This window comes from Trachemys scripta, chromosome 4, assembly GCF_013100865.1.
Source record: "Trachemys scripta elegans isolate TJP31775 chromosome 4, CAS_Tse_1.0, whole genome shotgun sequence".
NCBI classification, from domain to species: domain Eukaryota; kingdom Metazoa; phylum Chordata; order Testudines; family Emydidae; genus Trachemys; species Trachemys scripta.
In genome coordinates this window covers 109,998,590-110,025,250 of record NC_048301.1, presented here as the reverse complement: position 1 = coordinate 110,025,250, position 26,661 = coordinate 109,998,590, and the positions used below count along the sequence as shown (strand labels likewise).

The window sequence follows — 26,661 nt, the reverse complement described above, 5'->3', positions numbered from 1 at the left end:
CTCCAGGGATGATTTAAAGGGCCCAGGGCGGTAGCTGCAGCAGGCGCCCCATGACCTTTAAATCACCACCCAAGCCCCACTGCCGCTTCCCCAGGGCTCCAGCAACAGGGTTCCAGGGATGATTTAACGGGTCCGGGGCTCTGGTAGCCGCTACCGCCCCGGGCCCTTTAAATCATTCCTGGAGACCTGGGGAGGCAGTGGCGGGGCTCCGGCAGCTATTTTAAGGGCCAGGGCGGTAGCGGCTGCTGGAGCACCGGACTCTTTAAATCGCCACCCGAGCCCCGCTGCCTCTTCCCCAGGGCTCCGGCAGCAGGGCTCTGGCGTCAATTTAAAGGGCCTGGGGCTCCAGCCACTGCTGGGAGCCCCAGGCCCTTTAAATTGCCACCAAGGGAACCCAATCCGCTCTGGTACAGCGCACCGGCTCTTGCTGGTATGCCGTACCGGGGCGTACCGGCTTACTTTCACCTCTGACCAGCACGGTCTAGTCTACGTGGGCCAGTTGGTGTGCAGCATGCGGTGTGCTTTAGAATTCACAACCCTCTAGCATGCATTATCAAGCTGTGTAGACAAACCCTGTGATAAATTAAGCTATTAAGATGTTAATTTCAAACATTGATTCTAGAAATTGCTCAAAATACAGAATGGTGTAGCATGTAAATTACCTATAAGCAGTAGAAGCTACTGATTGTCAAAAATAAGTTCTGAAGCATACAATACCTCTTATGTTTTATTTGCTTTTTTATACATAGGGTTCACAACAAAGTTATATTAAATAAAAACAATGACATTGGAGAGAAGATTTAGGCTGCCATCCAGCAAAGCACTTAACTTGCTTAATTTTATTCATGTGAATAGTCCTTATTGAAGGTGATGGGATTACCCAGGTGATTAAATTTAAGCCCATATTTAAATGTTTCGCAGGACCAGGGACATAGTGGAAGAATACTATGAGAAATAGGAAAAAACAAATGAAATAAAAAACACTGCTCTGTCATATCAAACTTCAGTATAGAGCAGTGTGGGAGGGTTTTTAGAACATTAGTATTTGTGATAACATATAAAACTTGGAAATAAATTGATTAAGTATTTATTGTGTGAATAAAGATGGACCTAAGTGAGGATGCAAAAATGTGAACACCTTCAAAATACAGTTATCAGCAGGTAGATTGAATATTGACAGGTACAGTATATATGGACCAAAACCAAATATTCACAAAACTCCCACAAAAATGGCCAGTGACTGTTTAATCCTTTTTAAAGTAGTGCAGCTCTACTCATTGTAATTGGAAGAGCAGGTGTAGAGATAGGTCTAGAGAAAACTTTGAGGCCCTAGTTTTCAGCTGCGCCTCCATCCAATCTCCATTTCTGCAGGTGTTTTTGGGCAGCTGTAGTGAACTGCACATATAAATATCAATCATTCACATCTAACTATCAGATTTGTGGGAGCAAAATTGCAACTGCAAAAATGAAGGCCATATCTAAAAATCTTGGTTTTAATATTTATTTTATTCCCCAAACTGGAAAAGTGGAGAAAACACCAAAAGATGTATATTACAAGTTATAAGGTAGCTCTCTACTCTTCTGATTTTACTAAGTGCTTTCATAGTAGTAAAAGGGGCCTAATCCTAAATCAGGCCTCTTTTGGGGCTTAATCTAAAAATCATTGACTTAAATATCTTACTTAGGTAAACTCCTCTCAAAGCCATGTAAATTATTTGGATTTCAATGGTAATTTTGTTTGGGTAAAAACTTCAGAATTTGGCCCAAAGCAATTATGTTGTTTTATGGAAAATCCTTTAACATAAATAAAATATTCTAGATGACTCTTAAATGTTTTGGTCCTGATTCTGATCTCACTTAAATCACTGTAATTCAGAATCAACTGAGTTAAAGTCAATGAAGTTAAGTCAGTGTGAGATCAAAATCAGGCCACTGAGTAATAATAGTACTCAGAATGTAGTGATGCTCAATAAAGTGAACACTCATTAGTTTTAGAAAACATTGTACATTACTCAACTGTCAGCCCTTTGGACTTAAATTCTGAATGCAGAATCTGTGACAAGCATCTCCCAAACTCTTCCAAGATCATTTGCTCTGCTAGACAAACAGAGTAAGTTTCTTTTTCTGCCTCTTCAGCTTGTGCCAAGAGACAAGCACATGTTGCTTCAACCACTTCCCAGGATATACATGTAGTAGGTTGCCTGTCAGGAAAAAACAACAATATAAAATATTTGAATAGTAAACACTCAATATGCGAAAGACAAATTACACTCTACTAAACTTACTGAAACTGAAAATACATAGAGCTGAGTCACAGTAGTTGCACTGTTTCTAGATAGCATATTCTTGTGGGACATCTTACTCCTCTACTTGTAACAGCTCTAGAAGCCAACAAGCTGCTTCTGAATCCTCCGAATTAATCACATGTAAGATAGTGTTCACACTAAGGGATAAGTGCATCCAAGTGCTGTACACATAGTACAAGTTGGGAACGATGGTGCAATGAATTTCTTTCCTCTTTTGTAAGAAACAGTCAGATTCCCACCTTTGCAGTCAAGGAAGATGGTCTACCATTTAAGAGGTATAGTCAGGCACCATGGTATATGTTGCAGGAAGCAACACACATTAGCTGGAAACATATTCTGCTAGAAAAGGCAGTGAGTGTCCTCTCCTGGCACACCAAACCATCTTGCTTCAAGTCAACAGGATGACTCTTGTAACTACCATATGGTTGCCATCATTCCACTCCCCCTGCAGCATGACTCAAGCAAGTAATAGCAGGACTTAGTACTGTGACAAAGTTCCTCATCTATCTTGGTGGGTCCTGCACTTATTGGCGGATTTTCTTGCCTCAAAGATTCACCATGTGGGTTGGGGAACAGCCCAGAGACCTTCCCCTCTGGGAGAACCCACAGTCCAGGTCAATTGGGAGGTTTGGGGGAGGACCCGGGCCCACCCTCTACTCTGGGTTCCAGCCCAGGGCCCTGTGGACTGCAGCTGTCTATAGTGCCTCCTGTAACAGCTGCATGATAGCTACAACTCCCTGGGCTACTTCCCCATGGCCTCCTCCAAACACCTTCCTTAGTCTCACCACAGGACCTTCCTCCTGGTGTCTGATAATGCTTGTGCTCCTCAGTCCTCCAGCAGTACACCCTCTCACTCTCAGATCCTTGCGCCTCTTGCTCCCAGCTCCTCACACTCGCACCATAAACTGAAGTGAGCTCCTTTTTAAAACCCAGGTGCCTTGATTAGCCTGCCTTAATTGATTCTAGCAGCTTAACTGGCTCCAGGTGTCCTAATTAGCCTGCCTGCCTTAACTGGTTCTAGCAGGTTCCTGATTACTCTAGTGCAGCCCCTGCTCTGGTCACTCAGGGAACAGAAAACTACTCATTCAATGACCAGTATATTTGCCCTCTACCAGACTCCTGTACCCCACTGGTCTGGGTCTGTCACAGTACTGTGGAAGCAGAGAAAGAACTGACAGGAAGGGGATGCAATGCACGACAGTTCATTAGCAAGAGTTAGGCTAACTGTAACCCTAATAACGCGAGATTTGTAGAGGCGAGGAATGTGTGAGGTGAGTGGGAAAGAACTGTGTGAGAAGTTGTTGCGACCTTGTGTAGATAATATGGAATGTAGACTAAAAGTCTACATTAGTGAGCAAAACAAGATATCAGAATGACGTATATATAAACAAAATGCCTCAGAGCATGCACTATGCTTGTAACCAGGCCTATGGGACAGGTTAGGAGATGTCAGATAAACACAGATTTTTTTTAAAGCATATTATGTAGGTTTTCATTTTTTTTTAAATCTAGCATGAAATAAAGGAATGTCAAATTCTTGAAATATTTCAGAGTTGAAAGAAAGGAAAGAACCCCAAATGTGACTGGGCCTACGGAAAGGTGATGGGGAGAGAGGAGAATCTGGGTTTTATTGAAGTTTTCAGCTGGGGTTTTACTGAAGAGTTAGAGTATGGGATAAATCTGCAGCACTACAGAGAGTTTTGCAAAGAGTTTGGAGTGAAGAAGGGAGAAATATGTACTGATCCAAAAAATCTCAAAATAAAACAAGGTTTGTTTCATGGCTTTTGTAAAGGGAAATCATGCCTCACCTATTAGAATTCTTTGAGGGGTCAACAAATATATGAACAAGGGTGCTCCAGTGGATATAGTGTACTTGGATTTTCAGAAAGTCTTTGACAAGGTCCCGCACCAAAGGCTCTTAAGTAAAGTAAGCCATTATGGGATAAGAGGGACGGTCCGCTCATGGATCAGTAACTGGTTAAAAGACAGGAAACAAAGGGTAGGAATTAATGGTCAGTTTTAAGAATGGAGAGAAGTAAATAGTGGTCACCAAGGGATCTGTACTGATAATCTGGAAAAAGTGGTATACAGTGAGGTGGCAAATTTTGCAGATGATACAAAATTACTCAAGATACTTAAGTCCAAAGCAGACTGTGAAGAGTTACAAAAGGGATCTCATAAAACTGGATGACTGGGCATCAAAATGGCAGATGAAATTCAATGTTGATGAATGCAAAGTAATCCACATTAGAAAACATAAGCCCAACTATTCATGCAAAATGTTAAGTTTTAAATTAGCTGTTACCACTCAAAAAGAGATCTTGGAGTCTTTGTGGATAGTTCTCTGAAAACATCCACTCAATGTGCAGCGGCAGTCAAAAAAGCAAACAGAATGTTGGGAATCAATAGGACCAATACAGTACTGGAGAGTATGACAAACAATGGTTGAAATTAAGTGCTCTAAATAGAGCAGCACAGAGGAAGCTGTGCTTTTATCAGCTCCCTCTGTGTCTATCTCCTTCTGTGCTGGGTTCAAATAGAACATATTAGTGATGAGGAATTTTTATCCCATGAGTGTCTAGTGCTCCCTTTGCCTGAAGAAGACAATCATCATCATCATCATCAAAAGGAAAAAAGTTCATCTACACTCAGAGGCACAAAGTGACAAACTGCTGCTTTTTGCTGCTGGAACTGTGAGAGCCAGCTAGCTAGAGAGGGAGAAGTAGGCAAATAAAATTGAACAAAGGATAAAGGGTTCTACAATTACCGCTGGTGTTGTGCAAACAAAGCAGTGAGGGAGAAGCAAGCAGAGAGGGAGCCCAAGCGCAACCACAGGAAGAATTCTGCATTCTGTAGTGCAGACACAGCCAGAAGAGGCAGAGTAAGTGCAGCTCGTGTACAGTAAAATAGAAAAAAAAAGTTTCACTGTGGGAAAGAAGACCTTCAGGAAATGTGAAGTCCAACAGGAGAGCCGAGAAATGGCAACTCTTGTGGGCAATGTTGGTGAGTTCGATGAAAACCAGAAATCATGGGTAGTGTAACCTTGAACGTTTTGAGCAATTTCTTGCTTGCAACCCCATTTCAGACATGCAAAGAGTTTCAATCTTGCTGACAATGATGGGTTCAAAGGCATATGGACTGCTGTATGACCTACTGTCTCCAACTGTGCCCTGAACTGCCACGTCTGCAGCAAACCAGGAACATTTTTTCCTACCCCGCTGATGAAGCAGAGTAATATTAGTTCCATCAGTGACATCAGGGAAGTGGAGATTCGGAAGCACAATTTGTTGCTGCTCTCAGGATGTTGTCAGAACACTATCAGTTCCAACAAACATTAAGTGATGCCCTACATCAGGGGTCTCCAATACGTGCGCCGTATCGATTTGTCCGGCCCCCCAACCAACATCGCATCGGGAGGCGGGACCCCAGTTGGCAGGAGCCCGCGGTGGGACCCCGGCTGGCAAGCGCATGTCAGACTAGTGACAAACATATATTTGTTGTGTTTTAGTCCATTGCTATTGGGGCGATTATGTTGGGAAAAGAACAGAAGAGAAAGGTTGATTCTGAATGTCGCGTGTTTAAAGAACAATGGAGTGTGGACTATTTCGTTATCGAATCAGGTAGTAAAGCATTATGTTTAATATGTAACGAAACTATCGCAGTGCTAAAAGAATACAACATTCGTAGACATTATGAAACTAAGCACTTGTCAAACTACTCTCAATTTATGTGAAAGCTACGTTCAGATAAATTAGAATCCATGAAAGGTGGCTTATTGTCACAACAGTTTATATTGAAGAAGAAGAAAACTGAGAATGAAGCTGCAACAAGAGCCAGCTTCCAAGTGGCACACCTATTAGCAAAAGAAGGAAAACCATTTACTGATGGTGAGCTAGTTAAAATATGTATGATTCAAGCAGCCGAAGAAATATGCCCAGAAAAAGTAGATTTATTTAAGACAATTAGTCTTTCAGCGAACACAGTTGCTCGCAGATTCGAGGACATTAGCAGTAATATAATTTTCCAGCTGAATGAAAAGGCTAAGAAGTTTGAATGGTTTTCCCTCACACTTCACGAGTCAACCGATGTTTCCGTTGCAGCTGCTGTTGTTTATTCGCTGGCTCTGTAGTAATTTTGAAATTACAGAAGAACTAGCTTCTGTGCATAGTATGCATGGAACAACCACAGGTGAAGAGATTTTCAAAGAAGTTGAAAAGTCACTTTCTCAATACAACCTGCAATGGAAACAACGGAAGTGCGTTACAACCGATGGAGGTAGAAACGTGCGGTTCAAAAAAAAGTTTGGTTGGACAAATCTACAAAGCTTGTGAAAGCCTATGATTCTTCATTGCATTCTTCATCAGCAAGCACTATGCGGGAAATATTTGGATTTGTCATGTGTTATGGAACCCGTAGTTTCGACCATGAATTTCATTCGCTTGCATGGACTTAACCATCGTCAGTTCCAAGCATTTCTGATGGAAATAGAATCAGAATATCACAATTTGCCCTACCACACTTCAGTTCGATGACTTAGCTGTGGAAAGGTTTTGTCACGATTTTTCGGCTTAGAACTGAAATTGAAATGTTCTTAAATAAAAAAAAACAACCTCTACCTTTACTCACAGTGAATGGCTTTGGAAATTAGCTTTTTTTGTAGACTAGACCAAGCACATGAATGACTTCAATCTTAGACTACAAGGGGAAAACGGGCTTATCTGTGACACGTACACCCAGGTGAAAGCATTCAGGCAAAAACTAGTTCTTTTCGAGTCCCAACTGATGAGGGACTGCTTTGCTCATTTTACATGTTGTGAAAAGTTCAACCAAGAAACTGAATCATAATTCCCAACTAGGTTTGCACAAGAAATCATTTCTGATCTGAAACTACAGTTCCAGGAGCGTTTCTCTGACCTTGATGTGAATGAAGGAGAAATACGGATCTTCCAAAACCCATTTGATTGCGATCTCGAAAAACTGCCACCTGAACTTCAAATGGAAGTGATTGACCTGAAATCCAATGACTTGTTGAAGGACAAATATAAGGAAGGAAATCTGGTAGAGTTCTATAAATGCCTGCCAAGTGATCAATATGCTCATGTTTGGCACTACTTATGTGTGTGAAAAAACATTTTCGATGATGAAATATGTGAAATCCAACTACAGATCAACCTTGTCTGATGAACATTTACAATCAATTTTGATGATAGGGAACACTAACTTTGAACCACAGCTAAATGCAATTTTGTCAGAAAAACATCAGTAGCATACTTCTCACTAATCCTAAAATAATATTTTTTTAACGATTTTACATATATTTAATTTTTTCACAGTCGCTTTGGCCCGTGAAGCCCCTTCAAAAATCTAATATGGCCCTCGTCTCATAAAGTTTGGACTCGCTCGGGTCTGTGGCTGAAGCTGAAGCCTGAACCCCACTGCCCAGATTGAAGCCAAAACCTGAGTAATTTAGCTTCAAAGGACCCCCTGTGGTGTGGGGCCCCAGGCAATTGCCCTGCTTGCTATGCCCTAATGCCGGGCGTAGCTTTTAATCTACTGGATATGCAGAAAAACAACTGTTGTGGCACAGGTGGGCCATGGAGATTTTAGAGCATGTTAGGTGGGCCTCAGAAAGAAAAAGGCTGAGAACCCCTGCTCTGGAAGACACCTCCATGGTTTTGAAGACTTATACTGGAGATAAGTTAGTCCCCAAAGGGATACTCCAGGTGAAAGTTCACCTTCACGGACAATCAGTTGTTTTACCCTTGTATGTGACTGAAGGAAAGTATCCACCATTCTCAGGCAGATCTTGAATTGAGAAGCTCAGGGTGAATTGGATTAAGATCAAGGTGATAACAAAAGCAACTTGAAATCAAGAAACACTGGGCAGACACTCCAAAGTTTTGAAAAAGAAGTTGGACAGATGAGCAACATGTCAGTGAAGCTCACTGTTAAGTCTTTAAGGTGTTTCCTGTTAGCCACATACATGATGATGTACATAGATTAGGGAAGTTTTTTAAAGTAGGGTGGGGAAATGTGATGCCTGTCCCTTTAAAGATTGGAGCACTGCCCCTTCCCCAGTGCAAAGCCTCACTTTCCTGTTAGTTTCAGTTTTGCTGAAGAAGAGAGGGGAAAAGACATATTAAGAACAACAATATCAATGCTTGAAGTTAACTCTCCAAAATGACAAGAAATATTACAACGGTTCTCTGTGTATATATATCTTCCTACTGTATTTTCCACTGCATGCAATGAAGTGGGTTTTAGCCCCACGAAAGCTTATGCCCAAATAAATTTGTTAGTCTCTAAGGCCTGGTCTACACTGGGAGGGGTTCGATCTAAGATACGCAACGTCAGCTACGAGAATAGCGTACCTGAAGTCGATGTATCTTAGATCGACTTAGAATCACTTACTTTGCGTCCTCGCGGCGCGGGATCGATGGCCCCCACTCCCCCGTTGACTTTGCTTCCGCCTCTCACCGAGCTGGAGTTCAGCAGACGACGGGAGAGCAATCGGGGATCAATTTATCGTGTCTACACTACACGCGATAAATCGATCCCCGATAGATCGACCGCTACCCGCCGATCCGGCGGGTAGTGTAGACGTACCCTCAGGTGCCACAAGTACTCCTCGTTCTTTTTGCTGATACACACTAACACGGCTACCACTCTGAAACAAAATAACTTGACACTGAAATTAGTAGAAAGTTAAAGGTTTTGTGTTTCTTACCCAACTAAAGTCATTTTTGTTGGCCCTTGAAGATTTACTTCTGATTGGAATGTGGCACTGTTAGCTACTGATTGTAAGGATCCATTCTCAAGCTGTTCAAAATAATAAGCAAAATTCTGTTTGTGCTAAGATTTAATAAAGACAAATCATGTCTGTGACTATGAGAACGAGACAGAGAACAGTGGACTGATTTAATCAGGCAAAAGTTACTAATAAAACTAATGGAGGCACAGATCTTGGGAAAATATGTAATCACATTCTTTACAAAGGTTCGATATGCCAGGACCCTTGTCCTCATTATTACAGAGAACTAGCAGTAAGTTTCATTTATGCTGTTCAGCACTGGCCCAGTATTTCCATGCTGCTGTCTAGTCTGGGTCCAATCTCTTTTTAATTCCAGCAGTCAGTAGCCACTGGCCACTGCCACTGATGTTTTCCATGGAGTTTAAATGTAATAAACCCTTTGACTGGCCCCAGAAAATGTGAAATTTAAAAAGAGAAACAACAATGGTTAGGACCTTTTTTGGAGAGGATCAGGGAAAGAAAGGCTGGGGCTATGTGGGGAGGTTATACAGATGGAAGGAGAAAACAGGGAACTGTTGAGAAGAAGAGGATGGGAAGGAATGTAGATGTAACCCTTCTGCCCATCTAAGTTGGCCGGTTCTGTATCTAGGGGTTCCGTTTCAATAACGCAATGCAAAACCGGCTCGAGCCCCCACCCAGTGACCTGGGACAATTACATACCATCCCCTGGGTGCCTCTAAGAGGCAATACTTCCCCTCTCGCAAGCACGGAGTTTGAGTGTAGCAGAAAATGTTTAATAACATGAGGTAAACGACATCAGCATTAAATTGGAAAAACACCACAAACAGGATTCATAACACAAACCATGAGCAAAAAACCCACCCCAGCAAATTGGGCTGTGTCCTTTCCCTTTGGGTCTTGAATCCAGCAAACCAAAAATCACCCAGAGTCCCCAAAGTCCAACAGCCCCAAAGTCTCTTGGGTCTAGCAACCACCCAAAGTCCCAAAAGTCCAACAAACCCCCAAGTCTCTGTCCCTGGTCAATGCAGCCCCAGAGTAAAAGGGGGGCACGCAGGGTATTAAAGGGCACCTTACGTGATCCGAGGCCGGCCGGCCATCTCTCCATGAGGTTCCGCCGCAGCCTTCACCACGAGCCAGTTCACTTCCTGCCGCCCCACGAACTGCTCCACTCTACAAGCTGCTTCGCTCCGCTCACCGACCTGTGAGCCGCTCCAGCTGTCCCCGCAAACAGCTCCACTCGCCGTTCCTTGGGCCGCTCCAACCAGCCCCACCAGGCTCCGCGCCGCTCACTGCTCCTCCAGTCATCCCCACAAATTGCTCCACCAGTGCTTAGCAATATAGCTTCAGGCTCCCCCACTAGTTAACACAGCACTCAGTGATCTCAGCTCTTAATAACTTTAGCTCTTTTGTAATTTCAGCTCTTAACAATTTCAGCTCATAGTAGAGGAGCCCCAGTGCTGGTGCACCATTGGCCCAAAGCGAATTCAGCTCAGCAGCCTGTAACTAGACTCCTAATGGAATCAAAGTTAGCTCTGACATTCAACAGTGGAGAGAGGTGGTGCAATTGGTGTGTCAAGCCCTCGGGTACAAATACCTGTCCCCATCCTCTCTCTATTCACTGGGTTTTGTAACCCATGCCCCTTGTCAAGCAAGTGCTACTTAGGTAATGGTGAAGGACTCACTCAGTCCTTCTGTCATACAACAGTTCCACTGGCCTTGATTCACAGAATCAGGGTAACAAAACTTTATTCTTCCTGCCCCAATAACAGAGAAACTGGGGATTCCCACCAGCCAAAGTAACCAATTTCAGTTGCTGTTGTTTCATGCCAGGCGAGTGGATGTGCCTATGCAAACAAGATCAGTCCCTGAAGTTCTTTTCCACACTCGCCATAATTCACCACCAGATGTCAGGGTAGAGCTCATCTTGACTCTGCTTACATCGAAATATAGAGGATACAGAAAGATATGGAAAACAAAACTGCAAATTTCTTTACACCACATTTCCAGTGTGTCTCACCCCTGACCTGCAGACACCATCTTTATGATAAGAGAACACTTCAGGCGCCTTACTCCATTCAGTGCTTCGGGTTTCTCTTCTCTCTTTTTTGATATAGACACTTATCCACTAGGAATTCGCCTGAGCCACAAATTCATCTGACAGATTTCATTCAAATTCATATCATTCAAATCACACGTCATCAGGTAATAACTCCCAGTTACTATTGATTTTAACTCTATTCGTACTGACAGACTAGAAATCCAGGGCTTTCTATCTTCTTATCAGGCTTCTGTCCCTTTGTTTTATTTAAACTAACACACTGTTCTAACAACTACCGCGGTGATAATAGATAAATAACAAGGATAACAACCTGAATACTTATAAAGAGTAATAACAATGAACATTTTAAGTCCTAACCAGGGTGAGTAGAGGAGAGGGAAATCCTACTGAAGTACAATGGAGGATGCTTGCCAGAGTGCTTACAATGGCAGAAAAAATTAATGCCCAGCATACGTATTATGCATTGGGTTGTGACTGCTCCATTTAAAAATTTGACATTTTAAACAAACACTCACACACGCACACAGAAGGCAAAAGTGAGTTTTAATTCCAAAACCATTTCATATTTTATATATGGTGGGAATTTCTTCCAATTATGGCTCAATCCCCCAAGGTGCTGACCACCTTCAACTCTGACAGATTTGAATGGGAGTTGAATGGTAATTGGCACCTCACAAGTGTGAATTTTCAGACTGCTATTCTTAGCTCATGTTCTCTTTTCAAAGCTTCTGGATGAAAAGTTAGAGTTTCCGCCTTTCCAGGCAAAAATCAGGAAGTTATGATTTCATTTACAAACAGAAACAAGTCTCTAACACCTTGTCTGTATGATGCCACTACAGGTGTGTGATTTGTAGAGCACACTAAACTGTTGCTTTCTGACTACCCTGTGTAAACTCTGCTGACATGAACTAAAAGGTACCTAGTTCACATTGATGTAGTCCTGTTTCAGACAGGACTATGTTACAGGGCCGGCTCCAGGCACCAGCCTGGCAAGCAGGTGCTTGGGGTGGCCGCTCCGGAGAGGGGCGGCACGTCCAGGTATTCGGCGGCAATTTGGCGGATGGTCCCTCACTCCTGCTGGGAGCAAAGGACCTCCCGCTGAATTGCCACTGCAGATCGCGATCGCGGCTTTTTTTTTTTTTTTTTGGCTGCTTGGGGCGGCCAAAACCCTGGAGCCGGCCCTGCTATGTTAACTCAGAGTAGATAACTTTTAGATCATGAAAGCCAGAAGGGTCGTCACAGAGCAGTTAGAGTGGAACACTTCAAAAAGCTCTACAAATCACACACCGATAGTCCAGATTGTGGCAGTGTGTAGACAACACCTGAAACATTTTCCAATTATAACAGCTCATATATGAACACCAAATTCAAGATCTTGACACTGTAATAATTACATTCTTGCTAAAAGGTATGTTCTTAACACTGGGTTCACCTTCATTCTTCCAAAAATGATATTGAAATCACAGGCCTCTATATATCTAAGATTATTGTACACTGGATGCAGAGCTAGCCAAGCATTATACAATAACATGTACATAACAGCTAGATACTCTGATTTAAAGGGTCTTTACAGAATTTACAATGTATTAGTTACTTCCCTAAGTCGAATGAATATCCCATTTTATGAATAAATGAGAAACCCTAAGAGAAGATATGACTGTATATTTACTTTTTTCTTCTTTTTTTTTTTAAAGGCTTCCTCACCTGTTGTTCGTTGAGATCCACTTTACCTGGAATTGGGAACATTTGTCCCAGCAGAGTTGTCATAGGGTTAGGCACATCTGATAAGAAAAAGTTTATATGAAGTTAATTGGATTGCTCATAGGTCATAAAGTTAAGCACATGCATAAGTGTTTTCAGGATCAAAGCCTAAACCTGTGGGAACAGGTGTGCCATTTAGCATCTTTAAGCCTTTCTTTTCTTAAAAAAAAAAAGACATTTCTTGAGTTTATCTTTCATCTCCACTTCTTTGTCATAGATTAGCTTGGAACCAAACCCATGCTACCCCCACAATAAATATTGTTAATGGAGGGCCCAGAAGATATCTCTGCAGAAACATCTCTTTTAAATTTGCAAAAGGGTTGCATTTTGGAATTAAATATACTAAACAATTGCATACAGCCACCAAAGGCTATCACCAGTTTATCAACAAGTTGACCATCGGAGGCCTTTACTCTTTGACATTAAATGTATCAGAGTATGTTTAAAAATACTCCAAATACAAATTTTATAGCCTAAATACCTTTACAAATAAGTAACTGACAGAAACTTTCATTGTATTTATTTTGGATTCTTATTTTTCTCTCGACTTTCTTCCCCAGACCTGAAGAAGAACTCTGTGTAGCTCAAATGCTTGTACCTTTCACCCACAGAAGTTGGTCCAATAAAGGATATTACCATGCCTACTTTGTCTCTCATATATCCTGGGACCAATGTGATTACAACAATGCTGCAATCAGAGTTTGAAAAGTCCTTTGGCATCATTAGCAACTGTAGTGTCTGGGTGTTAGAGCAGATTGATCTTAACCTGTCAGTAACCCTTCAAAACCAAGAAGTTATTCACTCTCCTTTTCCCAGAACGTTTAGTCGTGGGGAGATATTTTCCACACATAACTCCTGTGCTGCAATGCCACTTAGCTGAGGCCAGGATTGTTGTGTCTCTGCTGAAAGCCTCATCCTGGGGTAGCAGCATGCAAATACCCAAAGATTACAAGCTCTTACTTCTCAAAGACCGGTTGAGTTAGGCTGATACTGTGCAGCCTATCTCATCCTGCACATGGATTTGTAATATCCTACCAGTGAACCCTCTGGGACCAACTTCCTTGTTAGGAAATCAGACTCCTGGCGCCACTGAAGTCAAACGGGAGTCTTGCTATTTTTGCTTCACTGAAGCCAGGATTTCACCCCGGACACCCAAGGCTTGATGTTTCCCTTCCGGTGTTTATCAATGTGTTTTATTTCAATACTGGAGCCCAATATACAAGAATTATACATAAGTGGAACCAACCCAGGGGATTATAATGGGACAGCACAGCTTTCACCATTAAGTCGTCAGGCTGAACTAGACTGGTGATCGTTGCACCAGACAGCTGTGTGAAATATGCTGGTGTCCCCAGCACAAAAACCACCATTGCAACAAGAACCTTCAATCAATCAAACAGCCGAGGGCTAAATGGGCAGAGACATTTGGTGAATATACCAGGCACAATTGCTCCCATCACCCCCTCTCCAACAGCTCTGGATTGAGGCCCCTTGGCAGGGCAGCGCGTGCAGTACCTTGTGCTTGGGGACACACTGCAGCAAAACTTGCTCAGGGTCCTTCTTCCTTTGCAGCGCTATGAAGTTCACCTGGTACAGGCGCAGCCTCTCGTACACCTTCCTAGCGATGCCGCCGATGTAAGTCTTGGTGGTATACCACAGCCAGTACCTGGGGAAAGGAGCAAATGAGGGAGGGATTCGTCTGCCAGCAGAGAAACCAAGGGCACGGATGGAAAGCTGAGGGGGTGGATCTTAAAGTGACGCTTCCTTTTTATCAAAGGGGAAAAGCAAAAATTAGGAAAATCTGGATTTCGAGGGAGCTTAGTCACAGGCACCATCCTGTCCCCTTGACACAGGTTATCCTCCAAAAAGCAGATTCCCAGCCCAAGAGTGAGTGAGAGAACTTTCAAATGAGGGGCAAAGTTTCCATCAGCAGCCTATAGACGAGGGAAGGATTCCGGCAGCTGGGAGGAGTGGTGACCAGGAACCTCACTATTGAATGGATATTGGTTCTGAGTGGGAATGTACTAGCTTGAGCATGGCCCCTTCAAAGAAACCTGGCCTACAAGGGCAACCACGAATCTGCTCACTGCAATCCGGTGGGACATGAAGTGAGGAGAAATAGAACCCTGCCGGGACACAAAACCAGCTTTTTTCCCCAGTGCGGCTGTACTGTGTGTCGAGGAATTGGGACCATTAACTGGAGGTATAAAGCTACGGCATTCCACTCTTCTTAAGGGGAAAGAGCAACCCTGGCAAGTCGCTGGAAGGGAAACTGGGAACAGCGGCAGCACGGCCCCTGGTCTGGGGAAAGGTGCAGCTATACACCTTCTAGCCTCTTCTTCAAACACTGTCTGTGAGTGGGTCAGAGCTCACCAGGAGAAGTGGGTGACTTCAAACCCTGCGTAGAGGTGGGTGAACTCCAGCACCACCTGATTGGTGATATCATCCCAGGTTTGGGCTTGCAGGTTACCGTGAAGAAGATGCAGCCTGGAGCGATCTAGGGTGAGACCTAAAAATCAAGAGACACAAGCCTGTTTAGTTTTAGATGAACAGAGATTTTTTTGCCTCACCTGTTGCTTTACAAATCCAAGTGCAACGCAGCTGAAGCCTTAGGTAAGTTTTTTTTTGTTTTTTTAAGCCACAATTGCTTACATTTGAGAAATGCCAAATTCCGGCTCATCCAGGGCACTTCTTTGAAAAATATCCTGAATATCTGATTTGCTATTCCAGTGGGATTCCCAGCCTTAACATGTCAGCCACTTGATTACCTCCTAAGCAGATGGATTGTATGACCTAAGAGGTATTTTTCTACCTCTGACTCCTTTATGTTTGTACAGCACCTGGCACAAAAAAGCCCCAATCCTGATGGGGACTCCCATGTGTCTCAGGAGCCTCTTGATGCCAACTGGCAGGGAGCACAGGAGGTGCCTAGGATTTTAAAAGGGCTTCCCTGGGCCCGATGTCTACATAATAGAGTGCCAAAGGGTGGCATGTGAAGTCTCTACCAACAACCAGTAACACAGTGGTCATCCTAATCACTGTAAGATGTATGTACAAATACTATTTAAGGAGTTATGTATCCATATTGAAAAATACATTCCTAAGGTATGCAAGTTACAACAGGTCACCAGAAGGTGATAAACGTGTTCCTATCAGGCAGGAGGGAAGAGACATGTATCTGTCTAGTCATGTGTGTATTGTCCGTTTCCTAGTGGAGAACTAATTACAGACTGAACCAAATGTTAAGAGATTGTGAAGTTAACAAGAAAAAAAAAATCTCACGGGGGAAAAAAAACAAACAAAAAAAATCAATCAGCATGGAAAGCATCTTGTTTATAAGTAGATTATAAGTGTTTATAAGTGAAGTCATGAAGGTATCACTGGGGGTACAGAGGTGCACCCAGGATCTTTCACTGAGAGGGCAAACTGAAGGGGGCAGCCAAGCCTGGCTGAAATACACTGGAAGGATTTGGGGTGAGCCTAGCTCTAGAAGACATAAAAGTAACTAGTTAAATAAGTCTAGGCTCTAGAATGCAAGTTATGATTTTACTCTATAGGCAACCTTTTGTTTCTAATACACTGAAACTTGCTATCATGTGACTCTTCTCTGTGTTAAATACACTTGTACTTGTTTTCACTGTAATCAACGGTACAGTGCTGTGTGGTAAGTGGAGCTGTGAGGTGAGGTGGAACTGGCAAGCTGGAGGACGGGGGTACTGTTCCTTTGGGAGCAGTGGATCTGTGAATTCTGTGAGTCTCCAGTGGAACAGGGGTTGGACACTGCAGAAGAACACTTGGAGGACTCAGAGGCTGGCGTGTGCCTATTGTTACCAGATTTGTCCATTACTTTGGGGTATGCTCATTTATTCGGGTTACACTTGGGTGGGGGGTGTCTGTAATTCTATCAATGTACTGCTTGTATCACTTGTGTTCTCATACGGAGCTCTACTTCTCCCTTCTGCAAGTCCCCTCCCAAGGGAGCTATCCTGCAGGACCTAGGTTCCCTAGGGCTGGGTTTCTCCAGCCCCAGAACCAGATGAACACACCCACACACATTAACAGAGCAAGTCTGAGCAGACCGGGTCAATCAGCAGTGTCAAGCTGACCCCTTATATGTCTCTGGACTCACTGGGCTGGATGAAGCAGCACTTTCAAGCTGCCTCTCCTTACATGCCCCTGGGCTCCATGGACTGGGTCAAGCAGCACTTTCAAGCTGTTACCCCCTTATGCATCCCAGATTCAGACTGTCCCTATCCCTACTCTCTCATCACAATTGTACTGGCAGTAACCTACTTGATGAGCAAACCCCACAGTATTTTGGGCGCTGCAGGGATCTTTAGCTTAGGTAAAAGAAGCGTTGCTGTAGAGTGAATGGGGGAAGCTAAAAACACAAAAGAGTAAAGTTCAGCAAGAGAGAGAGAGAGAAGCAACCAACTTAACCATAAAAGTTATTTACTAAATAATAGTGATAACTACACAAGGAGAGCTAAACCAACATAACATACATGATTAAAAGGTTAATACCTAAGGTAGAAAGGAAAGTGGGGGGAGGGGGGGGAGAGATCTCATGCACTCCATGAGGCTTGAACTGGTTGGGGTTCCCAGGTGATGGTGGTAGCTCAGGGTCCTGAATGCTGGAGACAGGCAGATCCCCCAGCACAATCAGTCAGGAGAAGATGGAGTCCCAGTGGAACTGATGCAGAGTTTGGATCTAAGCATCAGAACACTTATTGGAGGGTGAATAGGAATTTTTGTAGAGAAAACAACACTAGATTTGTTTCTAGGTAAACTGATGACTCAAGGGTTTTCTTTAGGCTAGACAATAGGATCTGATCACTCTTGGCTATGGGTGGTGTTTTCTTCCAGGGAGCTCACAATGCAACTAGGCTGCTTCAGGATTTTGGATATCAATCAAGGATTCCTTACTAGAATTGGTCTGATAACTGCTGAGCTGAGTGTGGGCAGGCATAGGTTCATTAACATCTGGAGCAGAGATTCCCAGGATGCAGTGCATCCCTGCTTTTCTGGTCCCAGAGTTCAGTGCGGTTCTCTGTTCTCCATTCTGTATGCAAATTGAGATGTCTCCCTGTCCCATCTTTCATGCAGATGAGGCTAGGGGAGTTGTCTCTGTTCTTCATTCTGTATGCAAATGGAGATGTCTTAATCTTGTCACCCTTGTCAGGAGGGGTCTAGATGTGTCTCCCAATGCCCTTCACTGCTCTCTGCAAGTTTTTTCCTCTGATGGATTTTGGTTTAAGCAGAGGCTGGGGGGGGGGGGGGGGGGGTGTCTTTCATGAGTCAGGCTGGATACTGCATCCTGGTTCCCCAAGAATACAGGGCTGACTGGTATCACTATCGCTAACCTGCAGAGGGACAGCAGAGCCCACATGGGCTGAGAGGGAAGTGCTTGTGTTGCCCATGGCTGGCAGAGTTGGGGAGCTGACCCATAGCAAATACAGACAAGGTTTCCTCACACCAAGGGCAGGGGGAAGCGAGGTGCCTCACAACCCTGAGTACCTCTGGGAAGCGTCACAGCCCGTTGCGTGCTATGCTAATAGAAACAGCAAGAAAGCCAAGGGAGATCAAAGGAAAACCGGAATTAATAGGCTTAGACAAGCGAAACGACTCCATTTGCCAGTATCCCCTCCTACGCCCCACCCCCATCTCATCCAGAAAAATGTCTCTGTGAGCAGGAAATCAAAGATAAATTAACCAAAGATAAATTAAATTGTCAAGGCAATTGTCTTTGTGTGCCATTTCAGTTGGCTGCATTAGGCCTCACTTCCTGTCCTAAGCTACATTAAGTGAAGTTTGAGCCTGGATGAATAGTGACCACGTTATATCCCCATGCAGACAGCAACAGGCATTCTGGGAAAACCTGCAGATTGGCTTCTAGGTAGGTTGTTAATGCTCTGGGGCAAGAACTGTCTCTCCTATTACTCATCTGGACAGTGCCTAGCACAATCTCAATTGGGGTCCTTGTGTGATACTGTAATAATAATAATTCTAGACTGGGGGAATGGTGGCTGCATAGCTTTACAGCTCCCCCCTCACCTCCTAAAGTCCACAACCATTGGCAATTGAATCACTTCCCCTCCCCCCATCTAATATTCATCAGAGATTATTCTACAACTCTTTGCTTTTAATTTAATACCACTATGGATGCTGCTCCAGCTCCAGATTTTCTATAAAATCCCCAAGAGCAGAAGCTGTCAGACAACCCTCTGGCAGTCAAGATGGCTGAGCAAGGAGATGCTGCCCCTCCAAGACTAGCAACACCAAGAGATTCAAAGGATCAAATCAGGGACTCAGGAGACAAAACGACAATAAATAAATAAATAAAAATATTTCTATATGCCGATGACATTCTCCTGGTTATTAAAAATTCCAGATCCATTCCAAACATCCTACAAATGATCAATTTTAGCAAATTCTATGGCTCCAGTACAAATTGGGATAAGTCTGAAGCAGTGAAGATCCCAGGAGATCTAGTTGTAAGTGGCTTCTCCTATAGGGACATGTAGATGTTAACAGACAAACCTCAGATATCTTGGCATCCTATTCCCAAAGGAAATTAAAAACAGTCAAGGATAACCTCACCCAATTAACCATGTAAATAATAAGCAATTTAAATAGATGACAGGCACTACCTCTCCCCCTGGGGGGAAAAATAAGCAATTAAAATGGATGCCCTTCTCAGGAGCCTTTTTATTTTGAATTCCCTCCTTATCCATAGTCCTCCCTTTTATTTTACCAAAATCGACATGGTCAGGTCCTTTCTGTGGGGTGCTGGTAACAAACTAAAGTAGCCTTGCAAAGAGTACAGCTCCCTGTACTCAAGAGGTCATCTAGTCCAACCCCCTGCTCAAAGCAGGACCAATTCCCAGCTAAATCATCCCAGCCAGGGCTTTGTCAAGCCGGGCCTTAAAAACCTCCAAGGAAGGAGACTCCACCACCTCCCTAGGTAACGCATTCCAGTGTTTCACCACCCTCCTAGTGAAATAGTTTTTCCTGATATCCAACCTGGACCTCCCCCACTGCAACTTGAGACCATTGCTCCTTGTTCTGTCATCTGCCACCACTGAGAACAGCCGAGGTCCATCCTCTTTGGAACCCCCCTTCAGGTAGTTGAAGGCTGCTATCAAATCCCCCCTCATTCTTCTCTTCTGGAGACTAAACAATCCCAGTTCTCTCAGCCTCTCCTCATAAGTCATGTGCTCCAGACCCCTAATCATTTTTGTTGCCCTCCGCTGGACTCTTTCCAATTTTTCCACATCCTTCTTGTAGTGTGGGGCCCAAAACTGGACACAGTATTCCAGATGAGGCCTCACCAATGTCGAATAAAGGGGAACGATCACGTTCCTCGATCTGCTGGCAATGCCCCTACTTATACAGCCCAAAATGCCGTTAGCCTTCTTGGCAACAAGAGCACACTGTTGACTCATATCCAGCTTCTCGTCCACTGTGACCCCTAGGTCCTTTTCAGCAGAACTGCTACCTAGCCATTCGGTCCCTAGTCTGTAGCAGTGCATGGGATTCTTCCGTCCTAAGTGCAGGACTCTGCACTTGTCCTTGTTGAACCTCATCAGGTTTTTTTCTGCCCAATCCTCTAATTTGTCTAGGTCCCTCTGTATCCGATCCCTACCCTCTAGTGTATCTACCACGCCTCCTAGTTTAGTGTCATCTGCAAACTTGCTGAGAGTGCAGTCCACACCATCCTCCAGATCATTAATAAAGATATTAAACAAAACCGGCCCCAGGACCGACCCTTGGGGCACTCCACTTGAAACCGGCTGCCAACTAGACATGGAGCCATTGATCACTACCCGTTGAGCCCGACGATCTAGCCAGCTTTCTATCCACCTTACAGTCCATTCATCCAGCCCATACTTCTTTAACTTGGTGGCAAGAATACTGTGGGAGACCGTATCAAAAGCTTTGCTAAAGTCAAGAAATAACACATCCACTGCTTTCCCCTCATCCACAGAGCCAGTTATCTCATCATAGAAGGCAATTAGGTTAGTCAGGCACGACTTCCCCTTCGTGAATCCATGCTGACTGTTCCTGATCACTTTCCTCTCCTCTAAATGTTTCATAATTGATTCCTTGAGGACCTGCTCCATAATTTTTCCAGGGACTGAGGTGAGGCTGACTGGCCTGTAGTTCCCCGGATCCTCCTTCTTCCCTTTTTTAAAGATGGGCACTACATTAGCCTTTTTCCAGTCATCTGGGACCTCCCCCGATCGCCTTCCAACTCTGATATTCTATGATTCTATGATTCTGTCAAAACACGTGGTTTGAGATTTCCCAACTTTAAACTTTACCATCAGGCAAACATTCTTAGCCACGCAGCACAGTGGCTCCTTCCCTCATGCTGTCGAGCCCCAGACTGGCTCCAGCTGGAAGCAGAATTGGTTGCTCCTTTTCCTCTTTCCCTTTCCCATGGTGCTGCACACACATTACTACCGATTCGCTAGAGAACAATTACCAGCTATTGTGGAAACAAAAACACCCGGCGTAGCAAATCTACTGAATTTAAAAACAACCCCCTTCTACATACCAGGGTCTCTATCTAACCTGAAACTCTAGCAGGCAATCCCATCATTTGGAAAGTCTGGATTAGGCAAGGGATTTTGACTATCAATATTAAAAGAAAGGTTCAATCTAGAGTCTAAGAAGGAGTGGCAATATATCCAACTTAAACACACCATCTCCCATCTGTTTGGCCTTTGATACCTGCGATGCCTCTGACCCACCTGAACTGCTTTCGTATCTCCAAATATTACTCCAATTGCCAAGACCTATGGCACAACACTATATGCACACTTGGCCAGCAAATTTGCATTCAATATAGATTGGAGGAGGAACTAGGCCAATTACTGTCTGCTCATCAATGGAAACAAATTTTAGCCAGTGCTTCAAACTCTTCCCTGGACCTTCATTTAAGATTATTCCAGCAGAAAATCATACAGAGGATGCTTTGGATCACTCCCTCACTGTTCAAAACAGGTGCCACTAAGTCGGACAAATGCTGGTGCTGTGGTTCAACAGGTGCTAATTTAACCCGTGTGCTCTGGGAATGTGTATGTTTTGGGCAGAACTTAATTGCAGAGTTAATTTTTTCCAATGAAATAAAATTGGGTTACCAGCTAAACATGTACTTTTAAACCTAATGGATGTTAACTAGAAGCACCTGAAAAACTGTGGTAAGCAGAGCACTAATAATTGCTCAAAGGCTAGTACTACAAAAATGCAAATCCAAAAAAATGACCAACTATTGAAGACTGGAGCATAGACATTGTAAGCCTGGCTACTATGATGGGCTGAGATTTTCAAAACAGATTAAAGCACTGCTTAAAATCAGTGGGAACTGGGAATCCAAAACAGCCATAATATTTTTGATGAATACGTTGTGAAATGTACCAGAGATCACCCTTATTGGTCTAGATCCTGTATTAAAAAAGACCACTTCCCAAGCATCACCAGGATGTACCCAGTCCAGTTTTGCTTCACCTTTATTAGGCAAATGTTGCAGCTAAAGAGCAGCTTGTCAGTCTCTGATGTTGGTTCACAATATAATCAATCCATATTCTGCGCACTGCTAGAACCTACATCTTTACATTTCCTGAATTGCTGGCGTTGGAAAGCCTGATTCTACTTGCAACTCCAATGGAGTCACTCATGATTCACACCGAGATCAGAATCAGGCACCAAATTTACAACCTTACCGTTGCTTTCATTTACTCTTGTGCATTTAAACAGCATGTAATATTTGTGAAGCATTTGGGGAGCCAGAAGGCATTAAATCAAAAGAAAGCATTTTCTGTAGATGGCAAAGTATAAGTGTTTGCCCACCTCCCCAACCTCTTTTGAGCCGTTACTCTGGAATAAGGGAGGAATATCTTGTTTCCATGGGATGGCATTGGTGTCAGTATTCCTTTATGATGAAAGAGGACCTATCCCGCCAACACTCTTCAGAAAGCAGTGGAATATATTAGCAGCTTATTACAGTTCTTCTACTACTGATGTTCCTAACCACAAAGCTTAGTACACAAAGGGTCCAATGCACAAACCCTGAAAGGTGCCGTTTGTTCACAGTTTAGTTTATTACATCAATTCCCTGGGGGAAATTGAAAAATAACCTACCAAGTAGTATGATTTTAGCACAGCTTTCCATTGCCATTTCTGGGCATATACTAACCTGTGACCCCTGGAGGTAGCGGGAGCTGAATTTTAACTGGCCTGAGGAAATCCACAGTGGAATTCTGGGAGAGGCAGAGCAGGGGACCAGCTCTGGACTCTGGATCATCTGTGATCTCTGCCAGGTCCTCTGCCGACACTGGCAACACCTGGCGGTTGAACAATAATCAAATCAGCTTAACGTCTGATGCCTGAATACCTGAGTTCATTGGGGCAGAAAGAGGGCAATGGCCCTGTGACGTTATCTGATTAAAATATGACCACATTGATCATTGTTGCAACCACTGTTATATATTTGCAACAAATCTTGTACAAAGGTCATCAAATGAGGCGTCTATGAAAAGGTTATAATTTGCTAGTTCTGATTATGCTATCTGTATGCATGTATCACTTTTGTATTTGAAGTTATGAGTATTGGCTCTATACCTGGATTTCAAATGTTTGCTCCTGGGGTTAAGCCCACAAGGTATTTAGCCAGCACATCTTGGAGGGACTATTCAAATTAAGTGGCTCATCAAGAAACACTTAACTGACAATGGACCATGGGAGACACCCATCTACACTGAATGGACTGTCCTACAGATGTTCCATCTGAAGTATAGGTAATGGCTTTCTGCAATGACTAGGTGAAATGCATGGACATGTGACTTGTCCATGTGACTCCAACCACCATCTTGTTACTGTACTTTTCAAGAGTAAGAACAAGGAGATTCCCGCCACATGGCAGAAGAGATAAAAGGCCCTGGAAACTCCTCCATTTTGCCTCTTTCCTGCCCAAACCTCTGGACTATGCCCATGGGAGCATTCTAACCAATGGACGGAGGACTTTCCAATGATTTGGAAGCAGCCAGAGACTTGACTTACCAAGCCAGTAGTTTATTCCATCACTGCTGCAAGCCTGAACCAAGGAGGTTCATTAATTATATGTATTTGATTCCTCTAACCAATTTTAGCTCTCACCTTTCTTTCTTTTTATGAATAAACCTTTAGATACTAAAGGACTGGAACCAGCATGATTTTTGGGTAAGATCTAAGTTATATATTGACCTGGGTGTATGGCTGGTCCTTTGGGATCAGAACAACCTTTTATTTGCAGAGATTGGTTTTAAAGAACCACTCATCTCTAAGTCTAGTGTTTTCAGTGGTAATACAAGGACTGGAATGCCTGAGGAAACTGCTTTTATGACTTCTTGTTAGCCAGGGTGGTGAAACAGAAGTTTATTTTTGTTGCCAGTTTGGTATATCCTATGAGGGATTAGCCACCAGTCTTGGAGTGTATCTGCCGTATTTCTCAGCATTGTGTCCTGAATTTGGCACTCTCAGTTGTGACCCAAGAAGGCACGGTTACAAGCCCCAACGGCTCAAATGCCAGGCCTGACTCAGTGGCACTGGCTGGCTGCCAAGTGGGAGTGTGAATCCTAATCACTGAACCATATTCTGCTCAGAGTTATACTAGTGTAAACTTGGCAAACAGGGTCCTGATCCAGATTGAGTCTTCTTGGTGCTACTGTCACACATTTAATTAAACAGCTACCACGACCACCCCCCTAACTTTAATGGGGCTGCTTCAGAGTTAGAACAGCACGAATAAGAGTAAAGTTTAACCCTCTGAATCTCACTCGCTGAGCTGGTCTGTCATGCTTTTCGTTCTTGGAGACTGAGCAAGAGGCTAAAGCTGCACGTCCCTTGACAGTGCTGCCTGCTGGCTTCTCAAGAGCCTTGGTAGCAGGGCTCTGAGCAGAACCCCCTTCAGCCTTCCCCACAGAAGGACAGAGGGGCCAGGACTGTATCAAGGACAGTTGTATGGAAGAGGGGAAAGAGACAGGTTTGTTTATGTTTTTTTAAACAGGGTTCAGGATTGGTCTTGCCAACTCCCCTGTCCCACAAGCCCCAGACTGTGACCTGCCCAGATATATTTATAGCCTGGAAAGGTCAAAGCCTTGGGGAATGTGGCAGGAGGTGGGGGACACAAAGGGAAGAACATTGCAAATTATTGCCATAATGCATGAGTGCAGAACTCCTCAGCACCCAGCACACCAGCTGAGGTCAGTGGCAGCTGCAGGCATTCAGCACTCTGAGAAGTGAGGTACTCAGGGCCCAACCTAACACCTATTGACTCCACTGGGTATTAAACCAGGCCCTACCTCTGCAAGAAGTGCTACGTTTCTCAAATGCAGTCACCACAGGCTTTTCTTGCCGTCACAGCCGCCTGGGCGATAACGAGCAGGGAGGGGATGGGAGGCTCTGCAAGGAGGGGACGGGCCCTTCCCCCCTCTGGAATCACAAACACCAGAGGAGCAGACAGTCAGCATGAGTTCCCCATCTTCCTGTGGGCGGTGGGGCTCAGGCTTCTGGCTTCAGCCCTGTGGTGGCAGGCAGCAGGCTCCGGCCGCTGGTCTTTGGGCTCACCAATCCCCTCATCACCCTTGGCCCCCACTGCCTCCCTACCCACCTTCCCATCCAAGGCTTAATTTGTCCCCCAGCTTGCCACGGCTGAGTAAGTCTGCTGTGAAAAGTGATATTTGTATGTTTTTTAATATCACTTTTCACTGCTCCCAGCTAGCTAACAAGTCTGCTGCTGTGAAAATTGATATTAACAATCATACAAATATCACTTTTCACAGAAGCAGACCTACTAGCTAGCAATTCTTAAACAAACAAAAAACAGCAACCAAAAAAGCAAAAGAAACAACAGCAACAAAAAGACAAGAACATGCAAAGCACCTTCTTTGTGTTTCTATTCTGTTTAGGTCCAGTGAAGAATAGAGACAACTGTACGTTGTTATCATTATTGAGTCTGCAAAAAAACCACCTTATTATTACAATGATTTGGACTTGTATGTGCGCATATTTATTTGTTTTTCCTAAAGTTAACTAAGTTTTTCGGAAAAATTGTCAAGCGGCCACCAGCAAGAGTAGGTGGCTGCATTCTGAGGCCACCAAAAATTTGTTGGGAGAAACCTAACAAGTTACAATGCTTCACATATGGCCTATGTGAGTGCTAATCCCTGCCAGACAGCTAATGACCAAGCCCATTTCACAGTGGGGGAAACTGAGGCAGGGAGGCTCTGTGATGTGCCTAAAGCCAAGTCAGACCCAGTTCCCAGGCTGATACTTGGCCCATCCTTCTCTCTCATTTAGTGCATGTATCCTATTGCCTACTCTCATCTCCAGCAGAGGCCAGCAGCTTGTGTTTTAGTTTTAACACGTACACACACCTGCAATGTGACGCTCCAAGTCCCCTCTGATGGGACACTGCATTTATTCTCCACGAGCCGAGAGACGACCAGGAACCAGGAGAAGTGGGGATACTACAGCAAGCCATGTGCTTCTGTTACAAAAAGGTGGGGAACAAAGAAAACACAGCTGAGTGACACGTTACAGTATCTTTCAGACACATTGATTGACACCAGTTGAAGTCAATGGAGTCACTGAAAAAAAATCAATGGCTCATAATGTTTCATCGCTATATATGCAGATGTATTGCACACATTTAAATGCAAAGCAACACCACCAATAAAGCCTATTTTCTTAAACACCTGAGAAGATATTTTCACCATCAG

At 43.9% G+C, this 26,661-nt stretch overlaps 1 protein-coding gene across 1 annotated transcript in view; it reads right to left on the bottom strand.

Moving 5' to 3' along the window:
* Positions 1-1,071: 1,071 nt before the first annotated feature.
* PIDD1 (p53-induced death domain protein 1) overlaps positions 1,072-26,661 on the bottom strand; it is a 35,178-nt gene continuing 9,588 nt past the window's right edge. Inside the window, 7 exon segments of the mRNA XM_034768776.1 lie at positions 1,072-2,201; positions 12,842-12,918; positions 14,414-14,564; positions 15,272-15,407; positions 23,100-23,247; positions 26,317-26,407; positions 26,410-26,429. Of these exon segments, the coding sequence (XP_034624667.1) occupies positions 12,901-12,918; positions 14,414-14,564; positions 15,272-15,407; positions 23,100-23,247; positions 26,317-26,407; positions 26,410-26,429 (564 nt within the window). The 3' untranslated portion in view covers positions 1,072-2,201; positions 12,842-12,900.